Source organism: Mustela putorius, unplaced genomic scaffold (assembly GCF_011764305.1).
Source record: "Mustela putorius furo isolate JIRA1106 unplaced genomic scaffold, ASM1176430v1.1 tig00000867_pilon_pilon_pilon, whole genome shotgun sequence".
NCBI lineage: Eukaryota > Metazoa > Chordata > Mammalia > Carnivora > Mustelidae > Mustela > Mustela putorius.
In genome coordinates this window covers 861,759-880,544 of record NW_025421501.1, presented here as the reverse complement: position 1 = coordinate 880,544, position 18,786 = coordinate 861,759, and the positions used below count along the sequence as shown (strand labels likewise).

The 18,786-nt window shown below is 44.9% G+C and overlaps 1 protein-coding gene across 1 annotated transcript in view; it reads right to left on the bottom strand.

Annotated features, from left to right (window-relative positions):
- The window catches only part of LOC101672166 (protoheme IX farnesyltransferase, mitochondrial), a 128,761-nt gene extending 112,772 nt beyond the window's left edge, over positions 1-15,989 (bottom strand). Inside the window, exons 1-3 of the mRNA XM_004760138.3 lie at positions 15,830-15,989; positions 11,235-11,368; positions 8,835-9,156 (exon numbers count right to left, since the gene is read on the bottom strand). Of these exons, the coding sequence (XP_004760195.1) occupies positions 8,835-9,156; positions 11,235-11,368; positions 15,830-15,872 (499 nt within the window). The 5' untranslated portion in view covers positions 15,873-15,989. The remainder of the gene's footprint in view (positions 1-8,834; positions 9,157-11,234; positions 11,369-15,829) is intronic.
- Positions 15,990-18,786: the final 2,797 nt, after the last annotated feature.

Genomic DNA, 18,786 nt, shown 5'->3' with positions numbered 1-18,786 from the left:
TAATCCTGACAACACTCCCATGAGGCAGGATTATCCTATTTTACAGATGAAGAAACTGAGGCTTACAGAAATGAACAAATACATGTCCATATCACAAAATCAATAAATGGTAGAGCAGAGACTGGAGCCCAGGCAGCCTCAGTCCAGAGGCTGTGCTGTTTCTACCGAGATGCACGGTGTGCACAGAAGAGGCTCAAACACCATGTGCAAAACAGTTACCTACACAGATCAAAGGGGACCTTTTTATATTACATGTTTTCTTCATAAGAAAACACTACTTTTGGGGCACCTGGGTGGCTCAGTGGGTTAAAGCCTCTGCCTTCAGCTCGGGTCATGATCCCAGGGTCCTGGGATCGAGCCCCGCATCGGACTCTCTGCTCGGTGGGGAGCCTGCTTCCTCCTCTCTCTCTCTGCCTGCCTCTCTGCCTACTTGTGATCTCTGCCTGTCAAATAAATAAATAAAATCTTAAAAAAAAAAAAAAGAAAGAAAACACTACTTTCAAAACTTAAAATTAGGGGCAGCTGGGTGGCTCAGTGGGTTAAAGCCTCTGCCTTCAGCTCAGGTCATGATCTCAGGGTCCTGGGATTAAGTCCCACATTGGGCTCTCTGCTCATCGGGGAGCCTACTTCCTCTCTCTCTGCCTGTCTCTCTGCCTACTGGTGATCTTTGTCTGTCAAATAAGTAAATAAAATCCTAAAAAAAAAAAAAACCCAAAACAGGGCAAATATACTGACACAAAACATATGCACAGAATAATATCTCACTAAAATTACAAAAAGCATTTACATTGTGGTCTTACATTTGCTTAAGAAGCAAACACATATGAACAGGATGGATGGAAAAAAAATTCTAGAATATGCCAAAATCATCAAAATGCTTATTATTTTGAACATTCTTTTCATTTTTGCTTATCTGTATTTTCCATTTTGTTTCCTAAAAGTAACCAATAAAGATAGTATTTTAACATTTATAAGCATATCATTATTAAGGCAATTATTTCAAAATATAAATGAAAAGTCAGGAAATCATAATTCTACTCAATCAATATAAAGATTCCTTATAGTATCTGAGAGCCAAAGACTGCAGCCAGCTGACTTTGACTTTTAATATACAAGCAATCTAAAATAAAACTGTATCCTCTATTCTTGTGGGGTTTTTTTTTCTTTTAATAAAAAGCATTCTAGGCTCTGGGGGAAAAAATCTATACATTGATAGACTGTAGTTTGTATCAGTCCCATCAACAGCATAATCTATTGGTTCTAACAAACAATCTATTTTCGTGTTCTGGTCTCAGAAAGCATGTTGTAGCTTTTCAGCACAGATGTTATGGGGGGGGTAACCCTGCTTTTTATTGGCCCATATTAAGTATAAACTCAGTTGAGTCACCAAAGCCTCTTATGATCCTAACCCAAATAAAATTTCTCCAACCCGGTGTGGTCCTTGCAACAAACTCCAAAAACATATTGTAAATAGCTCAGTTGGCAAGAGAAACTCAAGGGAGACATTACTGCTTCTTTATAAATTCAGTCTTAACTTCCTTTCATAGAAAAAAAAAAACCTTAAATGGTATAGCACCAGCAAACATTTGGCTCAGATCCTGGCATGAATGTCAAGGCATCTGTCTGTGACTACCCCGCTATCCTACAAATGAAACAGAAGTAGGGTCACTGTATGGTCCTTCACTTATCCTACGGTTAATTATCGTTGGTATATTACAGCTATAAACAAAGGGAGGCAAAGAAAGACTAGTTCTATAAAAGTGATCGCTGACTCTCAGATATTTCTGCCCCGGCTATCATTAGCTATAAATGAATTGCCCAAGATGTTAAGAGTCTGAAAGAAATCAATTGATAGATACCAGGGATTTTCTTTAAGAAAAAAAAAAAATCCTGCTGACTCCAAGACATGTGTGAATTCAAGTAATAAACTAAATAGGGAGGTAAAAGGTCAAATAAGGGGGTAGGGGTCACCCAAAGGGTGCTGCCTCTTTAAATGGAATAAGCAGAAGGAAATGACTTTAATTCAATTAGCTCATCCAGAAACCTGGGGCATGGAATATATAAAATGATACGAGGGGAAATTTACTGCCCTGGGACTTCTCCTTCTGTGGTTGCAGGGGAGGCTGCTGCTCCCCTTTTCCTCAGTACATCTTGCTTTTGCATCCTTGTCTTGTGTGGTCCAGATCCTGCCCAGCTGGCTTTCCCTGCTGCCAGCGGTAGCGAGGGCTGCTCTGGCTCTCACAGGGTGTGCGCTCCCCACATCCAGCCAGACCATCGGGTCTGCGACCGGCCCTCTTCCTGCCCAACACCTACTTCACTTGCTTGAAGGGTGGCCTGGGACCACCTGCATCAGATCATCTGGCGTGCTTGTCAGAAATGCAGATCTCTGGGTCCTGTCCCAGACCTACGGGATCGGAATCCCTGGGGACAGCGGCCAGGAAGCGTCATGTGAACACGTGTGCAGTGTATGCTCATTAGCATGCGGATGTGTGGGAACCGAAGACTCAGTGCACACTGACACATGACGTACTGTTAAATGAGCAATTTAATTGCAGCTTTAGATTCCAGTCTCCATGTTTTATACATCAAACCCTGCATCCAGAATGCCTGTTCTGATACACAACGCTGTAAGGTACATGAAAGGAAAAGCAGGATAGCAACAGTCAGGGTGAAGGAGAGAGAGGTGTGGCCTCCCGCCAAAAAAAATGGGTCCTAAACCAATTCCCACACTTTCGTTCTGTGCCCAAAGAAGTGAGCATTCTGAAAATAAACTTTAAGGAATTCTTCTAAATGAATCATTTCAAGTACCTCATTTAAGGCTCTTCTTAAGAAGAGGAAACACTAACAATTATCTCCTGATTTAGCAGTCAGTCAACACTGACTTCCTAAGGGCCAAATAAAATACTTTCTGGCCAGCCATCTTAGTAGACCTCTAGCATTTAAGTGTTGATCACTTCATTCAGGAACTGTGTCTTCTCCTCTGGTGTCTGTGACTAAGCCCTTTCCTGTTTCCCTTCCTCTGATCAGTTAGTTTCTCGCGGGCTCCGTTACATGCTCTACCCAATCCTTAAAAGGGGATGCACCCCCAAACGACCTTGGTCTTCTGTTCTGGTCACTACACACCGGCCCCTGACAATTTTGCTGGCCACCTCCACTTCACGGCTGAGGGCCATGCTGAAGACCCAACATCTTGCAGCCCAATATCCTGTCTGAGCTCCTGTCCTCCACGGCCAACCGCCCACTGAACCTCTCCACCAGGATATGCAGCAGCCGCTCAAAATCCATGAGACCAAAACTGAGCTCATCTCTGCATCAAACCTGTTTCTTCCATCGGTGTTCACACTCTTCAGCCTCCCAGTACCACTGATCCACACAAGAAAGCTGGGAGGTTTTCTAGAGCAAGGCTAATCATCTCACACTCAAATGCCTATGGCAGGGGCGCCTGGGTGGCTCAGTGGGTCAAAGCCTCTGCCTTCAGCTCAGTTCGTGATCCCAGGGTCCTGGGATGGAGCCCCAACATCGGGCTCTCTGCTCAGCAGGGAGCCTGCTTCCTCCTCTCTCTGCCTGCTTCTCTGCCTACTTATGATCTCTATCAAATGAATAAATAAAATCCTTTAAAAAAATGCCTGTGACAGCACCTAGGGAATGAATTTATCTTTTAACAGACAAGTGTATGGGTGGCTCAGGTCATGATCCCAGCATCCTGGGATTAGGTCCCACATCAAGCTCCCTGCTTGGCAGGGAGCCTGCTTCTCCCTCTGTCTCTGCCTGCCACTCTGCCTGCCTGTGCGCTCTCTCTCTCTCTGTCTCTGACAAATAAATAAAATCCTTAAGGAAAAATAAGAGATAAGTGTATAGCTCTTAACCTATCACTTATATGTAGTTTAAAGCAGCTACCATTAGCTCTAGTTTACAGGTGGGTAAACCATAGCACACAGGGTGGTTGTGGTTTTTTCTTTTTTTATGGAACTTGCTCAAGGTCACTCAACTAGTAAGAGCCAGGATCTGAATGCAGGGACTCTGGCCCACAGGTCACTACACCGTGCTCTCTCTGAGAGCACTGGCTCAGGTGTGCGACAATCAGGAGCACGGGGCCCAGAGAACTGGAGAGTGCTTGCTTCGTGGCAGCCAAACTCTTTGCTGCTCTGTGTCCTAACCTTTTATTTCAGGCCTCCCCAGCACTCCCCCAGCACTCCCCCAGCACTCCCAAACTCTCCGTAAGGTCTGTTCATTCTACTTCCTCAATCTCTCTCTGTCCCCTTCTCTCCCCTCTCCTCCTGACCCACCACAGCCTTAGTGAAGCCCAAGCCGGTCACAGCCGACTGCCACTGGTGTGCTAGTCATCATGCTTGCCTCTCACTGGCCCATGCTCGACAGCTGGGCTCAGCAGGTCTCTCCTTCTAAAGGGCCAGGTAGGAACTGCTTCAGGTTTTCCAGGCCATAAGTCTTCTATAAGTCACTAAGCTCCGCCCATGTGTGACGTCAGCAGTGTGCCATCAGTGCAGAACAAGTGGAAATGGCTGTGTTCCAATAAAGCTTTATTTACAAGAACAGGCACCCCTTGCTCAATTAGCCAATATCACAGATCTCTTAATCAATCCTACTCCTTCCATGGAACTCAATTCGACATGCTCCCCAAACCTTAGAGAATACGATAAAAAAACAGAAAAGTACCAGGAAAAAACATGAATGAATGTTTTTATAACCACAGGGCAGAAAAAAAAATCTATCCAATACATAAAAGTTAAATATCTCAGTGGGACAAAATAAAACAGAACACAAAACAGCACAAAAAAATACAAGTAAGAAATGACTGAGAGTATAAGAAACAAAGAAGAGAAAACACAAATGATCAAGATAGAGAAAAAGATGCTAAATCCCATTATGACTTAAAATATGAAACCTAAGAGACATAAAAATCTTTTTCCGTTACCCTAGAACAAAAACCGGTAAAGACTGCTTATGCACAAGCACCGGATACAGAGGGAATCGGATTCCCACATGCTGGAAACACCCTGCGTGTTTAGCGGTAGAGGATGAGGTAAGCAAAAAAACGGCAGTTCTACTTAATGGAAGGGTACACAGTGGCAAACACTTTCACTGGAAGTTATGCTGCTAAGAGAAAGTAGCAAACTGCAAAACTCTGTGTGTGTGTGTGTGTGATGATCCTATTTCTGTTAAAATGTACAACCATATCCATGGCTATAGATCTTTCTATTTACATGCATGTAGAAGAGGCTACATTTCAAGCAGGGTTTTTATCTAGAATGGCTGGAAAGGGTACTTTTTCAGTTTTGGATACATGCTTCTGTATTATTTGAATTTTTATCGCCGTAAGTTCATAATACTGGGGTAGTAATTAAAATTAAAATTAAATTAAAATTAAAATTAAAAAAAATAAATAAATGAGACAGAACACAAAGTGACTGTGTGTTTCTCCAAAGAACTTTCCAGAAATTCCCACTGCTTGGGCATAAGAGCCAAGCTTCTGAGCATGAAATGCATGCCAGTGTGGAACTATGGCCCTGCCGAACTTTCAGACTCCCAGTGACCACACGCAGGTCCTGCTGCATTCCTCTTGGTATCCACAGTTTCCAGAATATGCCAGGATGCATCCAGCTTCTTTGCCTTTCCAAAGCCTCCTCCCTCTGCTTACATACAATCCTTGCCTTCTGTACCTAGTAAGCACTCATTCACCTCAACCCCCTTCACAGGCAGAAACAACACTCCCTTCCCTGGGGCCCCACTCTGCCCTATGCAGCTGCTACAACACTCAGAACACCAACTGCCCTAAGCATGGTCAGAGTAAGAGTAAGAGTGTTAATAATAGCTAATTTAGCAACTACAAGGTGCTGGGCACCTCAAGGTCTCACACGCATTATCTCATTTAATCTTAAGATAAGGCTACAGGAGTACTGTTATCTCTACCTTACAGATAAACTACTGAACTCAGGGTTAACGACCCAAGGTCACGAAGGTTACTAGAAGTTCTGGGTTTGAAACTCAGAGGCATCTGACCGCAGTTGTTTTACCTGTATGCCTACAAAACTCCCCCCACCACATGATCAGCCTCTTCTTGAGGATAGAAATCCTGCTGTCTCCGTATCACCAGCATCTTGCACAAAGGTACAAGGCGGACACACAACAAATACTGAAGGGAGACCGGCTCCTAGTGTCATCGAGTTCCGCCCACTACACAACGCAGGGATCCCTTCCCTCAAAGATAATCGGCTTCTACCTGGATGGTTCCAATGGACAAGGATCACGGCCTCACATGGCAGCCCATTTCCCCCATCCAATCGTTCTCCTGTGAGCTCTCCTTCGTGCTGCTGAAATGCAATCTCCCTGTTCTGTGCTCCCGACGGGACATCAGCAGCACTGCTCCTTTGAATCACAGGAGCTGTTGCTACTTGAACACGGCCAGTCTCCCATCTCTTGTCTTCCTTCTCCCTCCTCCCTTCTCTCTCCCAAGCCAAACAATCTCGTTCCCCAAGGGATAAGGTTTCCATATCCCCTCTTCCTTGCAGTTGTCCTACTCTGGACAACTTCAATTTCTCATGTTCCCTCTAACGGCAAGTCCTTCCAAGTGAGAAGCACTTGGACTCAGAGACCTCAGTACTCAACACAGAGATGGCAAGATTTTTGGCCTCGAACAACTTAGGGAATATACATTACATAGACAAGCATACGGTTTACCTGTAATTATTTGGAAACTAACCTTTGAGGTGCTCCTTGTGTCAGGCCTGCTGTTGGGTACTTTGAACACATTATGTGATTTAACGCTTCGAGGATTTATCATTGTTCCTATTCTATAGGTGAGAGAATTGTCTCAACAAGGCTGAGAAAATGCCCAAGGGCTTGCTTGACTAGTAAATGTCCTAGCCAGGATCTGAACTCAAGTGTGCCGGGCCTCAAAGTCAGATTCCAAGTTTTGAGAAGAGTCCGGCCAAGACAAGAGAAGGCTTAACGGAGAAGCCGTGAATGGATATAAGAGGGGCAGACCGGTCTCCCATGGTGGCAGGAGGAATGGGTATGGTGGGTGGAAGGCCTGGCCTAACTGACAAGGTTGGGGTGGGAGGAGGAGTCTGTTTATGGGGAAGAGTTTGATCATTCCAGATCACAGCTTTTCTCTAAAGCCAGGTAGAGTTGTGTCAGGAAGCAAAACAAAAGGACAGCAGACTCTTGAGTAGGTAAGGAATATGTGAAAGCAATGTTTTAGGGAAGTTGGTCCAGCAGGAGAGAGTTGGAGACAACCGGCTGCAGTAACCAGAGGTCGCCTATGTTTTGGACCTGAGCTAGGACGGCAGCTTCAGTAACGGGGATGAGTCATCTCACGGGCGTTACAAGGGACACCAATGCTAACAGCGGGATGTAGGACTAGAGATGAAGGGAGACTGGAGAGCCAAGAATAAAGAATAAGGCTAAGGTCTCCCACATCTGGGAGAAGCAAAGAAGGCTGGTATCACCGCCAGGAATGGGGCGGTGAGGGAGAAGCCGTCTGCGGAGCAAGAGCGGGATGCGGACCTGAGCACACGTTCCATGATGTGCACACGAAGCAAGAGGCTCCTGCTGTCGATATAGATCACTTCTGCTGCCTTCAGACTGAGGGGACTCATTTTTTGGGTGACATCCTTACGATGACGACATCTGTAGTCATTCTTACCATGGCAGCAACATCACACGCCATTTGTATAAATGACAAAAGATAACTTTTCATTGAAAGGTTCCTCGGCTGCCATAAAGCACGGAGGCCTGTTTTCAAGGATGGCACCTGGAATTAGCCTTACTGTTCTGGAGTTACACAAGGTAAGTCTTACTATGTTCTTCTATCTGGCAAACTTTCTATGCCCGTTTTCCATCCCCGACTCCCACAAAAAAAAAAAAAAAAAGATTTTAAGTGGCTTTGGTCCCTGAGGAAAGAAGTTACCTGATATACCTCAAGATTCAACTGTCTGGAAAAACACACACACACCACTCTTTCCCTGGTCTTCTCTACTCTCCAAAGCCTCTCTGTCTCATCTGTTCATTTCGCCATGTTGACTCAGTGACACTGCTTTCCACTTCTTTCCTCAAAGAGTACCTGGTTTAGCTTTTTATTCCCCCTCTGTATTTCTTCTCCCTATTCTCGTCCAACAAGAAAGAGAGGCGGGGTCCTCAAGCTGCAAAATGTCCCAGGACGTACCTTGTGAACACAGTTAGCCCAGAATAAGCTACTTCTAAGTTTAGCTCTGAGACAGGATGATGACCATAAAGCTTTGCCTGACTCACAGATGCAAAGACAACCGAATAACATTGTTACGGCTTAATACCTAATGCGTACAGTAAAATTTGGTACAGTTCACTGACCTGAGGCCACATAATCTGGTTCCAGAGATACACTCTAGTCTCAGCATGCCTGGGACCATCCCAGAGGCCCTACGAGAAGCAAAACCCAGCAGAGTGCTCGGAGTCCCCGTGGCCACAGGCGTGCAGGCCTTTTTGTTTTTAGAACTCAAAACACAACTCATTACCCCACTGTCATCTTTAAAGGAGAGTAGGCATAAGGACACAAAAGACAAGAAAATAAGCAGGATAGGCATTCTACTTTAACTGCAAATAAAAAAAACTAGTTTTAGTACAATGTGTTTACTTCAAAACTATTTACAGTTCTGTGTAAACAGAATTCGGAAAAGCTGATTTTGAATCCCAAGTAAATCAAAGAGAAATTAAAAAATACTAATAGAAGACGGGTAGTCTCAAGATATTCCTTTTGGTGCAGTAATAAAATCAGCATTTCGTTTAACTAAAAATAAAGTTTCGAGTAAGAACCTGACTGCCGCAGAAAAACAAGGTACCTGTGAGTTTGATTTTGGACAGCCGCGCCAAAATTCCCGGCAAATCGTCCAGATGCAACTTCATCTCTTTCCAGTGCTTTTCATCCTTTGTCTCTGTCTCCACATCTAGCGAGCCTTCAACTATGGAGGCCGATTCCAGTTCGAGCAATTCTTTTTCACCTGACTTTCTGGATAAAGGTAGGCTGGGGGGCGGAAGAGGTCTCATTTCACAGATTTCTGCTTTGGCCTGACCCAAAGGTGTTTTCTCAAGGAAAGGAGATGCCACAGGTTCTGGCTTCCGTTTTACTTGCTGGTTGAGGCTTCTGTTCAGTTGTGTGACATACTAAATAAGGAAAGTACGTGTTACTATAAACCCAAGGCCCCAAATGCTCTTATATCGTTGTTGAGCTACACCTCCCATCAGTCTGTTACAATAGTGGATCCCCTATACCTTTGTAAATACGTGCTGAATTAACAAATATTTGAGTGTTTGTTAAATGGAAACAACTACACTAAGAGGTACAGTGAACCTAAGATGGTTCTTAATTCTATGGTTTAGAAAATCCTGGACATATTAAGTTCTTTGAAAGAAAAATAAATTTCGTATTCCCTCCAACACGATCCCTAAAAAGGTACGAAATACAGTGGGAAAAAAAGGAAGTTCTCCCAAGTCAACCTGGTGACTTTCCACGCTTCTAGGCAAATAGTGCAGAGAAGGGCACGGCATCAGGGAACACTTTAGGGCTCAGGGACGGGAAAGCACTGTGTCTGTGGAAAGAACGAGAGCTTTACCATCTGACAGCCTCTATGGTTTGCCAGCAAGCAGCAGTAACTATTACTAACCTAGTGAGGCACTGTGTAGTTTTACATAATATAGGTCTTCATAGTCTATAAAGTATATATATATCTTATCTGTGCTTCTTAAAAAGTCTATTTAGGAAGCCGGATCATTATCAGTATCTCCTTCTTTAACTTATAGAAGAGAAAACCAAGGCTCAGAAATAAAGCAACAGAGTCAACAACCAGGGGCGCCTGGGTGGCTCAGTGGGTTAAAGTCTCTGCCTTCAGCTCAGGTCATGATCCCAGGGTCCTAGGATCGAGCCCCACATGGGGCTCTCTGCTCAGCGGGGAGCCTGCTTCTTCCTCCTCTCTCTCTCTCTCTGCCTGCCTCGCCACCTACTCTGTGATCTCTGTCAAAAAAAAAAGAGTCAACAACCAGTTAGTTGTAAGTGGCCCTGGTTCTTGGAGCCACCTACTCTGATAACCACTTAAGAGACTCTTTTGTTATATCACAAAGACTTGAAAGGAATTAAGAACTCATGAAGGAGCCCAGAATTCTGTGTATGTAAGAAAGGCATTATACATCCTTGAGTTTCTCTTCTAAATACTAACTATCCTTGATCCCCAACTTAAGAAATCTGAACATTTCCTGGAAATGTAAATCCCTTACCAAAATAATGAGCTTCAGGGGTACCGGGTGGCTCAGTGGGTGAAAGCCTCTACCTTCAGCTCCAGTCATGATCCCAGGGTCCTGGGATCGAGCCCCACATCGGGCTCTCTGCTCAGTGGGGAGCCTGCTTCCCTTGCTTTCTCTCTGCCTCCCTCTCTGCCTACTTGTGATCTCTGTCAAATAAATAAATAAAATCTTAAAAAAAATGATGAGCTTCATTAAGATTTTAAGTTAATTTTATATTTTTTACATTAGAGTAGGCATTCTAAGTTAAAAAAGAGAAGCATCAAATCAGATTTGAGATTATGAACTTGCTAAATGTTCATGCTTGCATCAATTTTGAGTTTTTAGTTAATATTTCTCCATTCTATACTTTTCTATTTAATGGCAAATATCCTCACTGGTAATTAAGAATAAGCTACCACGTCGCCCACAGGATCATGAAGCCAACCTAGAGGCCTAGGACATAGGAGTAATGCCCACTATAAAATACCTAGCAAATTCTAAAATCTCAATTTCCTTGAGTCTACTCAGAGGTGCATGCATTTAAAAGACTTTCAGATGCACTGCTGATGTAGGAAAACAGGAAGGTCAACCTGTTAAATTATTTCTGTATCATTGATATATTCACAGAACTTTAAAGAATTTAAAGAGATGTATGATAATGGTTCAGCTTTTCCTAATTTTCTCCTAGGTGAAATATGCCAGAAGTTTTCAATCTTTCTCCAAACTTAATCAGTAAGTTCAAGATCATACTTTTAACCTCAAATGCCAGGACGACTCTGGTTTCAGTTAAGGATAATCAAAACAAGGAATTAAAGTTTTGGATAAACTCAAGAGGACACGAAATAAAAGTCTTTTCCAAGCGGTACTTCTTACAACTCTTCTTTTCACAGGAATTTTTCAAATTCCCTCACACAAGGAAAGGAAAGGCAGACAGCGGCAGAGAGGCGATGGTCTTCCGAACATACCATGCGCCTGAGGAAGGTCAAGTGCTGAAATGTAATCCACTGCTTACTGACGCTCCTGAAAAGATGCACGAATGTGTGAGGGGATTCCTGCATCGCTCTTCTCTCTAGATACCGGACACATCCTCCTACCCGACCTGTAATAGAAAGAAGGGGAAGACAAGGTTCATAGGCTTAGTGCTTCTCACCAAATGCTGACTGCGCCTACCCAGGAGCAAAGCCAGCCACCACTGTAAGCACGTGCGATGGGTCAGACCTCTGATCGGATTCATGAAATCACCACCACGTATCAGCTCAATTCACTAAGAGGAATTCTTCTGCAGGGATGGGGCAATTTTTCATTTTGGGATCATTATGCTTTTATTATATGAAATGCTGAGATGACCACACTGTAGATCTTTTTGAGAAAAATATAAAACAATCAGTTCAATCACTTCCAAAGATAGTGGAAAATGAGAAACATAGGTTTTCTCAGTAAGTGACAGTAAACGGGAAAATACATTTCAGATGAATGCTGGGGCCATGCTGGGTAAGACAACTAACCAAAAGGGAGGGGAAAGCATCCTCAGTGAAGTTTGGGTCTATCAATCTAGGCAGGAAGAAGCCTATAGAGCTGAATCTGGCTTTTAATCAAACCAAACCTCTCAAATGTGATAACCCAATGCTTCTGTGTCAGGCCATGTAGGTGATGGTCCCGTGGCTTCCATGACCCAAAGTCTTTCTTGTTCTCCGCCACCTTCATGCCTCTCCTCTTGCTGTGTCTAGCCACTTTAAGACAATCATGTCCCACTGCATACTGTCCCCAGGGAAATGCAATTATGGGGGTAATTTCTAAGCTTTGACTCATTTCCTGGGTCATCATGCCTGCTTCCGACTGTTCTCCCAGTACCTCCAGAAGGACGGGTTGTGATTGGTGGGTCTTCTGTGAGAAACCCAGGATAGACATTACTCACCCACACATGTACCTGTAACTATGTACCTATGTACAACTATGTACATAGTCATATACATAGTATAACTATGTACCTATAACTATCACTCTCCACTCAGCACACCACACATTTCACAATTTGTTTGTCTTTGTTGATGCTTCTCTGGCTGGCTGTGCCTTGCCTCCACTCTCTGCCTGTTAAATTTCCGAAGTCTCTTTTCAACCACTCTACCTTTTTTATGGCACTTCTTCTTGTCAACTGTTTCCATCACCATAGTTTTGGGTACTTGATGGCAGGGATTCTCCTTTCCTCACCTCTGCTACAACAGCTGGCAGAGCACTTTCTCTACAGCAGTGAGATCATGTTTGATGACTGGATTTTCTACGTAATTTACTCGGAAGGATCACTGCCCCTCTGGATACATGGCGATTATCTTAGACTGGAGGAAACTCACTTCCTCAATGGAGTCATACTCTCCAACTTCAGTTAATTAGGAAATGCTTATTTTCCATATATATGTATATGCATTGCCTGCACATGCATACAGGTAGGAACAACAGCACTGAAATCGGTCCTCTGAAATTTCCTTTCAAATAAATTGATATCCAAGGGTTTGCTTGCTTTGTTTGACAGTGTACAATTTTCTTCTTTTGTCTTGACATTATTCTTTGGGAAGACAGGATTTTAATAATACAAGATCATGTGGGGGGGGGGTGGCTGGGTAGCTCAGTTGGTTAAGGATCTACCTTTGGCTCAGGTCATGATCCCGGGGTCCTGGGATCGAGCCCCCCAAAATCCTTCAGGCTACCTACCCAGTGGGGGACCGGCTTCTCCCTCTCTCTCTCTTTCTGCCCCTTCCCCTGCTCATGTGCATGCGTGTACTCTCTTTTTCTCTCAAATAAATAAAATAAAAATATATAGATAAGAGATTATATCAAGAAACATCAAAGTTTTATTATTTGGGCCTTAATTTCAAAACCAGTTCCAAGGTCATTTGGTCCAATGAGAAATACAAGTTGCTGGGAGGGCAGAACCACATTGGAAAATAACTCTCAAGGTTAAGTGGGTCAAAATGAGATTTTAGAGAATAGTAGTTAAGGAAAAAAAAAACAGCTGGAAACTGCACTTTTAAATGATGAAAACACTTCATTCAGTCAAAACATGTTCCATTTCCATGAATCAGTGCTTAGAAAATGAAAGACATTTCAGCTCTGTGTAAACAAATGTAGGTTTGAAGATACCCAGAGCTTAAAGAGCTAACATTCAAAATCTGGAAACGTGACCATATCTACCATTCAACACCACACTGAGTCACAATGGTAGAGCTTTGTAAATGTGGTGCACAGACATGTAACGGTAGATCCTGAATTTCTCTTAATGGCGATAACATACTTTGAATTTTTAGAAGCAAAAGCAGCACAACCGCTAGATACCTGATACAGTCACATGTTGCCTTTCTGCCACCCCTTCCCGCCATGGTGCTTCCATATCAGATTCCTGTAATGATATTTCAAGTGGATCCTAGCAGTTTGTACAGGCCACTTACTAGCAGATTTTTTGGGAAGCTGTGTTCATGGTTTCAGGAAGCTTCGTACCAGCATTGAAAAAGACTGATGCAGCACCAAACCATGTACAGCCAACTTACTAGAACTGGGGAACTCTGAGCAGTGAAGTGAGACTATTCTTCTAAGAAGCTACAAGTACAGGACTGAAAGGCAGAGGAATGTACACCGGAAAACCTCCCAATAGAGGTAACAATTCAAGCGCTAAGCAAGGATGAGCTCTCTGAGAATCAGCGCCTAGGGTCATGATCAAAGCACACTCACAGTCAGGGATGACAGAAAAAGGAATCACAGACCTTTTTTTAAAAAAAAAACTTTTCATTATGAAAAATTTCAGACCCAGCTTCAACAATTATTAAAACCATGGCCATTCTTGTTTCATCTCTACTCCCTCCCGCTTCCCACTCTCCTCCCCTCTTTTTGAACCAGAAAGGACCTTTGAGATCATCTCGTTCAACTGCCTCATTTTATAGATGAGTAAACTCAATTCCAGAAAACACAAATGATACGGCCTGAGATTACACAGCCAAAACAGGCCCATAAAATAACAACATGATAAGAGAAAAGGAAGAAAGGAGTTTCAGAGTCACTGTGATCAACAGTGCTCTGTGCTGCCAACAGCGTGTGGTAGGTGAGGCCTAAAACCCAGATTTGAGGGGCGCCTTCATGGCTCAGTGGGTTAAATCCTCTGCTTTCGGCTTAGGTCATGATCTCAGGGTCCTGGGATTGAGCCCCGCATTGGGCTCTCTGCCTAGCAGGGAGCCTGCTTCCTCCTTCTCTCTCTCCCTGTCTCTCTGCCTATTTGTGATCTCTGCCTGTCAAATAAATAAATAAAATCTTAAAAAAAAGAAAAAGAAAGAAAAAAACGGGATTTGACCAAAGAGGAGTCCCTGGCATCTCCTACCCATGTCCAACACAAACCAGAAGCAACACATTCCTCACACAGCCACTTATCATAAAAACTACTTTACTAACATAAAAACAATCCCTAACCTCCTCTTTAACATTTCTTTAATTAATCACTCTAATGAATGGACAAATACGATTAATGGACAATGACTGAGAGTCCACAGTATAAACCAGGTACTGTTTTGGGCCGGGGGGGCACAGAGACCAGCCCGAGAGGAACTGACCCTAACCTTCACAGGGTTTTACATTCTAGTTGGGAGAAACACATAATAAACCTATATATAAATAAACAATTACAATGGCACCTAGGTAGCTCGGGTCATGAGTTCTGGGGTCCTGGGATGGAGCCTCACTTGGGGAAATCCCTGCTCAGCGGGGAGCCTGCTTCTCTCTCTCCCTCTGCTCCCTCCCCACTCCATCATGCTCTAAGAAATAAAATCTTAAAAAAAAAAATCACAGACTATGCTAACCATGGGAAAAGAAATAAGAGTGATGTGAGAAAAGAGGGGCTCTACCTTAAATAGGGTGGTCAGGGTAAGCATCTCTGAAAAGGTGACACTTCAGCTGAGACCAAGTCACGGCAGCACCTACCATACTGAACATGTGGTCGTTACAGGTCCTTCAAGTGCGAGGATGGTACCAGGGCCCACGCTCATGGTAGAAACCCTAAAGTTTGAGAGGGTAACTGTAGCCCACTATCTACAGTTGTCATCTCTGTATCATTTTATCTTTATCGTGACAACATCATCCTTGTCAGCACAACCCCGCTGTATTGGAACAAGGCTTCTGAGTGAGGGCAAAGCGCTCGCCAGTCCTTACAAGGGAGCGTACAAGTAACTTATACCTGTAACGAGGAACTGAGACTCTGACAAACCAAGAGACTCGTGGGGACCCCGAGGTTCTATTCCATCCTCTCCACCAGCCTCCACTGGGAAAACCGAAAGCAGCCCCGGACACCACCCCTCCGGGGGAAGGGGACGGAGGCGGTGAGGACCACTGGGACCACAGTGCAAGACTAGTCCCTAGCGCCACAGTGTCTTCACTTCAGGTTGCTCCAGAGGTCACTTCCCCCCCACCGGAGCCCAGCCGACCTCGTCAAGGGCTCCCAAGGTTGCAGCCAGCCGGAACCACGGCGTTGCACGTGGCCACAGGATGAGAATTTTCCCAAAGTCGTGCCCAAGGACGGGTGCCGTACCTGTCAGGAGGCGTGAGGAAAGAGTGTGCGGGGATGCGGCCATAACGGAACAGTCCGGCCGCTCCCCGGGAAGCCCGTGTCCTCCTCTCTCCTCACCGGCTGCTGGGGGCCGCCATCTTCCTTCCCCGCCCCCCCCGTGGGAACGGGGCCGCTTCCTGTACGTCACTTCCGGAGGGCGAGACGCGGAAGGAAAGGGCTGCGGCTGGCGTTGTTCGCTCCTGGGCGGGCGGGAGAGTGCCGGGCTGGAGGTCGGAGGCCTGAGGTTCCCTCGAGAATCGCGAAGAGCACGGTGTGGCCAACTCTCCCGGAAAAGAGGCCGCGCCTCGGTTCCCAGAGGTTTTCGGGGCAGGGCTGGACTGCGGTCCCCGCGCGCTGCCATTTCAAGTCACGTTTGGGATGCTTCTTGCACACGGGATCGTCGAGAGAAAGCGGGTCTTGGGACTCGGCCTCCTCCCTCCAGTCTGATCAGTGGCAGTTTTACTCTGTTGGCTGTCAAGTGGGAGGACCGGTAGACTCGGGGTTTCTTGTCCCCGAGCCCCCTCCCCGGGGTGTGGAATCATCAAGAGTATCTCAGGATGTAGCAGGTGCGTGTGGAGGTCGGCTTCGGGGTCTGGTGAGAGGGTCGTAGTCGAGTCCTCCCTTCACCTCTGGCCTTGGGACCTGTTCGAGCAAATTCCGTAAGCCCCCCCCGAACTTCATTATCTAGCTGTACCACGGGGGTGATAACATCTGTTTTAGAAGATGGGTGGGGAGAATTAAATAATGTCTTTCTAATGGTAGCCGGGCACCTGCTATGTATAGGCTCTAATAAACCATCATTAGCGTTGTGACCACGAGAGCAGATCTCAGAAGCCTTTCTTTCCTCTTTTTTTTTTTTTTTTAAGGTAGGAGTTTCACAGGTGAAAGGACACTGAAGAAAAAAGGAAAAGAGGAGAAAAATGGGGAATTGCATTCTTTTTTTTTTTTAAGATTTTATTTATTTATTTGACAGATCGTAATCACAAGCAGGCAGAGAAGCAGGCTGAGAGAGGGGAAGGGAAGCAGGCTCCCTGCTGAGCAGAGAGCCGGATGCGGGGCTTGATCCCAGAACCCTGGGATCATGACCTGAGCCTAAGACAGAGGCTTTAACCCACTGAGCCACCCAGGCGCCCCAGGGAATTGCATTCTATATGCGCGATTCTGTCTTCATGGATAAGGTGATAGCCGTTTTGGTTCTTCTTAGCTAACATTGCTAGACTCTGGATAGTAAGAGGCCCGGGATCTGTGGGAGCTCCCAGTAGGGGAGTGGGGGCTGGGAGAGGTTCGGTTAATACAGTCAGCATGATGGGGTCATGTAAAAGTACTGCAGAAATACAGATGAGATAACAGTTCTGATTGGGTCAGGGAGGCAAGGTCTCAGAGATCTGAACTCTACTCAGTTGGAGGACAGTAGGTTTTACCTGCAGAGGTGGAAAAGAGCACTCCGTGAAGAGAAAAATGGCATTAAATACCGTGTTGAACGTTTTCAAACTCCTGATACTTTATCGTGGGCCTTTATAAACATTTGATGTTCATATGCATGGCAAGTCTTTATGAATTAACAGGTTGAAGCTCAAGAGTTTTCTGTGATGCGCCCAGCCTCCTAGCTACCGAGTTCCAGAACCAAGACCAGAACCCCGGATACCTGTTCTTTCCACCATACCCTACAGCCTTATTCACTTGAGCCCCCTGAAGCGTCACAGCCTTTGTGATACACAAAACACGGTATTTCAACCTTAGCTGTCTGTCAGAATCACCCAGAGGGCTTCCAGAATTACAGATGCTAAAGCCACCTACAGACCAATTAAATCAGAAGGGGTGTGGAATGGAATGAAGAGACTAATTTTCTTTTTAAAGTATCACAGGTGATTTTATGTGCGCAGAACGGAGAATTACTGGAGTTCAGCTTTTTTTTTTTTTTAAACTTGATAACACAGCTATGTCTAGAAGGTTGATTAACCTGAATGTCATATTTCATATGCTCAGAAAATACGAATTCCCAGGTGCTCTTGGTTTATGATTGACAAGGTGTTGAATAGGCGTGTTCCTCTTTGGCTAACAGATTTTTTCCTTCATTGTAAATCCTTCCCCAAAATGGGGGCAAGGTATGATCAAGTACACAAATTAATGTACAAGTATTTATTTATTTATCTTTTCAAAAAAAAACTTTATGTATTTATTGAAGAGGGAGAACAAGCAGGGGGAGTGGCAGGCGGAGGGAGAGGGAGAAGCAGGCTCCCCGCTGAGCAAGGAGCCTGATAGGGGGCTTAATCCCAGGAACCCGGGATCATGACCCAAGCCAAAGACAGACGCCCAACTGGCTGAGCCCCCCCGGATGTCCCAGTTTATTGAGAGAAACCAGAGTGAATGCTTCATGTGAGACATGGCCTAAAAGATGGTGGGATTGGTCGAGTGCCATCATCTATCTAAATGTTTGTAATTAAGTTACCCCAGGTCGATAGTCTCAAAGCATACCCTCCTGAAAAGCAATGCCCGGAGGTACTGCTGGGAAGAACAGGGCTCCGTGGCTGTACAATGATTTGGCCACCCACAGCTGCAAGAGAGGCTGTGATTAGCTTGGGCTAGTCACAGCCCATCACTGGGGATCTTGACATATTTGCTGTCCCAAATCACATCAAAGTAATGTTAAATCTGGGGAAGAGGTGAGGAATGGCGTTTGGGTTAAGCAACTAAAAGAGTCTGCCACAGGGGCACCTGCGTGGCTCAGTTCATTGGGTAACTGACTCTTGATTTCGGCTGAGGTCATGATCTCAGGGTCATGAGATCCAGCCCCGCATCAGGCTCTGTTATTGAAATCCTCATCCTCCTGCCTCTGCCCCTCCTTGCCTGCCCCAGCTCCACTCACACTCTCTCTCTGTAAAAGTCTGCTGCAATTTTGTTGAACCTGCTGTTTTTGAATTCAAGCCATTTTGTGAAAT